The sequence below is a fragment of the Papilio polytes genome, unplaced genomic scaffold, assembly GCF_000836215.1.
Source record: "Papilio polytes unplaced genomic scaffold, Ppol_1.0 DF823980.1, whole genome shotgun sequence".
Taxonomy (NCBI): domain Eukaryota; kingdom Metazoa; phylum Arthropoda; class Insecta; order Lepidoptera; family Papilionidae; genus Papilio; species Papilio polytes.
Window position 1 is genome coordinate 3,123,967 of NW_013525224.1, and position 6,000 is coordinate 3,129,966.

General features: G+C 32.9%; 2 protein-coding genes across 6 annotated transcripts in view; one reads left to right on the forward strand and one right to left on the reverse strand.

Moving 5' to 3' along the window:
• The window catches only part of LOC106101568 (apoptosis-stimulating of p53 protein 1), a 174,441-nt gene extending 174,034 nt beyond the window's left edge, over positions 1 to 407 (forward strand). For all 5 annotated transcript variants that reach the window (XM_013280835.1, XM_013280836.1, XM_013280834.1 and 2 more), the window contains one exon: positions 374 to 407. In XM_013280835.1, the coding sequence (XP_013136289.1) occupies positions 374 to 406 (33 nt within the window). In that variant the 3' untranslated portion in view covers position 407. The remainder of the gene's footprint in view (positions 1 to 373) is intronic.
• Positions 408 to 1,254: 847 nt separating this feature from the next.
• Positions 1,255 to 5,130, reverse strand: LOC106101472 (proteasome subunit alpha type-3). The gene is made up of 5 exons (XM_013280713.1): positions 4,968 to 5,130; positions 4,592 to 4,798; positions 3,858 to 4,106; positions 3,461 to 3,573; positions 1,255 to 1,466 (listed from the first exon to the last, which is right to left on the reverse strand). Exons 1-5 carry the CDS (start codon positions 4,986 to 4,988, stop codon positions 1,289 to 1,291), a joined length of 768 nt encoding a protein of 255 aa, XP_013136167.1. The 5' UTR covers positions 4,989 to 5,130; the 3' UTR covers positions 1,255 to 1,288.
• Between the last annotated feature and the right edge of the window lie 870 nt (positions 5,131 to 6,000).

Consider the following 6,000-nt stretch of genomic DNA (forward strand, 5'->3'; position numbering starts at 1 on the left):
TAACGATCCGAACGCTATTTTGACAGCGGGGAATTAAAAGAAAAGTGCACATCCTTGTCAGCTACCCTCCAGTGAAAGTCTCGTCAAAATCAGCCCAGCCGTTTTTGACATTATCCGGAACAAACGCAACTTGCGGACAGACAGACAAAAAAAAAATTAATGCGATTTTCGTCATCAGCAACGCAAATACATCATTTTCTCGAAAACGGGGATTTTTCTTTCGATATGCCATACAGACTCTCCAATTTTATTATACGTATGGATATCATCTTTTACACAATCTTAATATACTTTCTTCAGTCTTCCTTTACCTTTGTTGTCATGTTTAATAACATGGTCATAGTTTTATAACGGTGATGCATTTTTGTTTCAGTTATATCCAAGAGTAACCAGCCAGCAGGAATAAAGGAAATACAAGGCCTAATTAATTATTAAGTAATGAAGTTGTAAATACGGTAGCGATTATTATTTTTTATGTATTTATATCACTCTAATCTAATTAAAGATATTGTATACACTTTTATGAAATCTAATATTTTGTATATATTTAAATAAGTCCAAACGAATGAGATTATATTGTACATTTTATAAATACGCGAGTCATTGTAGTAATTGGTAACAGTTTGTATATTATGCTTAGGACGTTTGCAAATATTGTGAAATACTACACGTAAATTGACAATACAAAATGATACATAATAAGGTGGATCTTTTATTTTTAACCAAAACTTATTCGTAAAGCCATCGATTTAAGTGACTTATTGGTGTGGTGTCGGTGTAGAGCCGACCCATTCGTGCAAAGATGTTAAAGCGGGCTATAGCACTGGTACATATATTTCATTAATGTCAGTAAATACTCCATCAAAGTATTCCATGTAGGTTCCAAGTATGTAAATCGTAGAAGGTATTTCTCAATTCAAAAAGGTTCCATAACTCACAATTCTAGCAATTTTGAATAAATGGCGCTATATTGGAACTATCTTCCAATTTTCTTGTGATAATTTCTGGAATAACGGATAGATGGCGTTGTAACTCTTTATGAACATTCCACATTTTGCGATAATTCTTGGAATAGCGGACAGATGGCGTTGTACAGTATTTTTAGCGGCAACATGTAATAGAGAAAAATATAATTGTTTTGATTTAAAATTAAGTTTCATTCAATAAAGAAAATTACAAAGAAGTATGTTTTATTTTATCATATCTTTTATGAGATTTACAAATAAATTCATAGCGATATAATGAAAATACGTATTGATCATAAAAATTTATTAACTAACAGATTATTTCACATTTCCCCATCATCAGAATCTTCGATATCAGCAAGTGCTTGTTTCGCTTGGTTCTCTGCTTCGGAGGCGAGTTCTCGCGGCACGAGCTGGTGGCGCCCCCTGGTGTCCTTGCACACCCACGATAATTCCAATTCAAACTGCTTATCCTTTAACTCGTCGTGAACTAAATAAATACTGTAATAAGATTAAAACAGATATTAAAAATGCATCCTCAAAGAAATGTTAAAAAAGTGGCACTTGTAGCGATAATATTTCTAAATAATTTAGCAATTAATACAGAAAAGACATTAAATCTATATTTGTACTGTATTCAACCCTAACTTAAAACATACAGTAAACTAGACCCTGCACATATACAAGCTGACATCAAGGTTTACAAAAAGCAATTTTATAGACAGATTAGCTGTGTCTCGCGACTGCACCCGCTTGAAATAAAAAAAATAATGATTATGGCCTATATTACTCAATGATATCATAGCTTTTTAAAGGTGCAAGAATTTTCGAAATCGGTCCAGTAGTTTTTGTTTTTGTTTTTTTTCTACTGTATGTAAAAAAGAAAACTTTCTTTTTTATAATGTTAGTATAGACAAAAAGAGAAACTAAACTATGATACCTAATTTGCCCTTATTTTATGCCATTTCCTATGTGCATTTTTTCCCGACGGGAATGCCTTACGCATACTCCGCATCCGGGGGGACGCAGTAGTTACTTGGGGTTCTCCCCATAATGGGGCATACCCACTAAACCCCTCGGTTCCTCTAACGATAGTGGCGGGGACACGGACACGGAGAGAGAACTATCCTATAGCAGCACGAATTTAACATCCTTGATTACATTTTATAAATTACTGTACTTGTTATAAATTTAAAATGTCAGGTTAAGACTGATAGAATCTTTAATACTGTCATGATTCAACTACTGCGAGTACCGTAGTTTACGGGCCCAGGCTCTTTTTAAAACTCAGCGGGCGATTCAACGGTTGCAAAATGCATGCATGCGTTTTTGCTTTAACATACCAAGGAGCACATTACCTCATATTACAATAATTATAATATTTTAAAGATGTCCGGACGTCGCTTGTTGCATCTGGCTAACATGACACATAAAGTCATCGTCTGTAAATGCCTTAAGTATCTCTCAGATAAGCTTGAATGGAGAAAAGGGACTGGGGCCCATTTGACAAGAACTATTTCACAAAACAAACTGACTATACCTAAGCACAATACAATTGGCTTTCTAAAGCTTAAAACCACCTCTAGGTGGTTTTAAGTTTTCGACATCAAAGGTTTTGAATGATCTTCCACCACCTATAAACCAAATTGTATCGCATCCAGGTTTTGAATATAAGTGTAAAAGATTCCTTTTAGAGTCACAAATTCAAAACTGTAAATAAATAAGACCAAAGTCACTATGCTATTACTTTGTTTTTACCACCTCACTTATTGACTATAATATAGTGGTTTGGTATGCACACTTAATTATAAATTAAGTTTGAACCTATATGTTATTATTTTTTTTTAATTATCTTTAAAAATTATTATCTAGCCTTTGAAAAAGAATAAAATTGTAACCTTATATATCATTTATTTCTTAATATTTTATGTCTGTCTCGGTTAAGTCACCCTACTTATGTGTTAAACTCATGTGTAAAGGGGCCAGCTGAAAACCAGCGCAGTAACGGCTTGCGCCATCCCTGCATTAACTGAGCTTGCCACCTTTTGCCACATTTCTCTCTTTTTTTACATTAGCTCTAAGGTTTTGTGCATTAAATGTTTATGTAGTTTTTTTTGTGGCAATAAAAATTTTATTTATTTATTTAAAATATACTCAAGGATGTTTAACTCGTGCTGCTATAGGTTGGTTCTCTCTTTGTGCCCGTGTCCCTTCTTAAAAAGTAAAATCTCCATGCACATAGAAAATGGCATAAAACAAAGACAAATTAGGTATAATTTAGTTTCTCTTTTAGCCTATACTATTATTATAAAGAAGAAAGTTTTGTATTTTATCTCTATAAACAAGGAAATAACCTAATTTCTTTCTAGAAGGCACTTCTTTTTTAAGCAAGGTACTAAATAGTAGAGACTTTTTTTTGGTTAGTAGTATAATTTAGGTAAGTAGCTAGGGTATAACCGACAATTTTTACATTTTATGAAGTTGTCAATACTTACATTCTTGCCGCTTCCTTCACCAACTCTTTAACAGTCATGTCGGCAAGTTTCAGTTTTTCAATTTCAGTTTTAGCGGCTTGTTTCGCTTTGCCTACAGCGCACCCAAAGTATGACTGAAATTATAAAATAAGACCATTATGCATAGAAAAAGGATTGTTCTATTGTTTGGATTCCGCTAAATTCACTTCTAAAATAATGGGAATGAAAATTAGACTAAAATTAGGACTCTAACATGCAATCTCATCAGACAAAATACAGAATTACTACCAATTCTGCCTTTGTATGTTCATAATATTGCACCAGGCACTCCGGCACATGTATGCAAAAACCTTGCATAGCCACTACTATATATGTAGAATTTTTAAGTAGTTTACAAAATACAGTATGTAATACTTACAAATGATACACCGCTGGGATCTAACATATACATCTGCGGTCCTTCATGTTCCGACCAGGATCCCATGACCACAGAGCAGCCATATGGACGGACAGCACTGTATAAAGTGTATGCATGCATGTACATTGAGACACGCTCATTGAGGTACTTGAGAGGCACCTGGATGCCATACTGTGATCTGTAGTTGGACGCTTCAGTGCGTGCTGTCTCAACAATTTGTCTTGCATCAGAGATTAAGCCAGCCACTGCCTGGAAATGGTAAAATTGACATATACAATAAACAAGCTAAGATGTAGTTTTATGCACACTATTTTATATTTAAAGTGTTGATTGCTGGTGCTGCCACTAGATTATCTGGAAGGTTCCATTCCTCAACAACTTTAATAAACAAAAGTAGCTCTATTCATTTTCTTTTTGTCGAGGTTTCCCGAGTTTTATGTTTCTCTATCTATCTGTGTTTTGATTATTTTAACATTATAGTCATTTTGATCTAAAAATGCCAAAATGATAACAAAAGTGTGAAACTGTGGGTAACAGAATGATGAGCAAGGACTCTATATGTTTAAGTACTGAATATTATGTTTAGTATTACACTCAGATTCACACAGTGCATGAGCTCATATGAATGAGGTTTTCTTATTCATTTTTAGCATGGTGTAGTAAAAATATGAAAGTAGGTAACAAAGGTAAAGGTAATGTATATCAATATAGAAGTTTAGGTAATAAAAACTTACCATTCCTACATGTTCATCCACATGAAAAATTCTTTTGTTTGCACCCGGTTCGTACAATTTCGATGTGACTAACTTTTCAACTGCAAACACGACTCCATCTTTACCTCGAAGTCCGATGACCGTGCCAGAGTTCTCAACTGCCTTAGCGGCGTATTCTACTTGAAAAACTCGACCGTCTGGTGAGAATTGTGATGCAGAAAGATCGTACTGGAACAATAAGTTAAAATGATTAAGCAAGTTTTTCTTATAACCTTTAAATATAAAAAGTATTTCTTTTTGGAAATGCTTTAATATCCAATCTTAAGTTAGAAAATAAATTTCACTTTTAATGTTTGGTTTCAACAAACACTTTGTCGAAGTAAAATTTTATTCTTACCCCTGTTCCGATGGAACTCATGGTTAATTTGAATAATTTGTTGTAATACTTTAATAAAACGCTTTTAAAGAAGTAGTTGTTAATACGTTTTGTTTCGTTGAGTCCTAAATTTTAAGTTAGAAACTTAACCGCGATCCGGCAAAAAAATTACAATGACAGAATGATTTTGCTTGTTGCTTGTCATCTTGCGACACAGATAAAACAAGTGTATTTTATTTTTTATCTACGTAACGTTATAAAATAACATTTTACCTAAAAAAATAAAAGTCTGTTTGATTATTTAACCAGATTTTTGTCGTGCTAGCTATGTAAAGTACATCTTTTGATACTAGACAACAAACTGCAGCACTTCCTCACGGGTGAAAATTTCTATACTAACGCCACGCGGAATTAAAGAAAACTAATCATCAATGGCTATTTATTTTTTGTTACATTTGTGTTTTATGATTAGCAACAACATGTTTTTTTTCGTAATATATTAAACTGGTAATTACTGTGTATAAAGGTTACTAAAGTGTACTAAAAACCTTTTAAATAAATTTTTATAGCAATTTATTATTGTAAAAATTCAAGATTGCTAAAATATCGGAATTGTAACTAATTTGGGAAAGATAAAAAAAAACGCTTCTACTTATATTCTAGTTCACTACAATGTGTGGCGCTAGCAACAAATGTATAACGAGAGAACAAATAATTAATAATTTGTTAGATTTTTAACTATTTTTGACGTATTCTTAAAAGTTATTTGTACTATTTATCAATACATTTATCTTTATTTAAAACAACAATATTGTTAGGAAAATATTAGGAAATGGAAGGAATAGGGGGGGGGGGTAGTTTTATAAAATATATGGCAAGGATTGCCTCGGGCTAATAATATGGCCGTCTATATTTTAAAGGAAGTCATTTTTGAAAATATCTAACACATTTAACATATTAACTATCTTAGGGTGAGTTGCATCAAATCGCTGGTTATCGTAAAAGTTATAATAGGGTTACAAGTGCAAAAACATATTCTCACAGAGGTTTTATG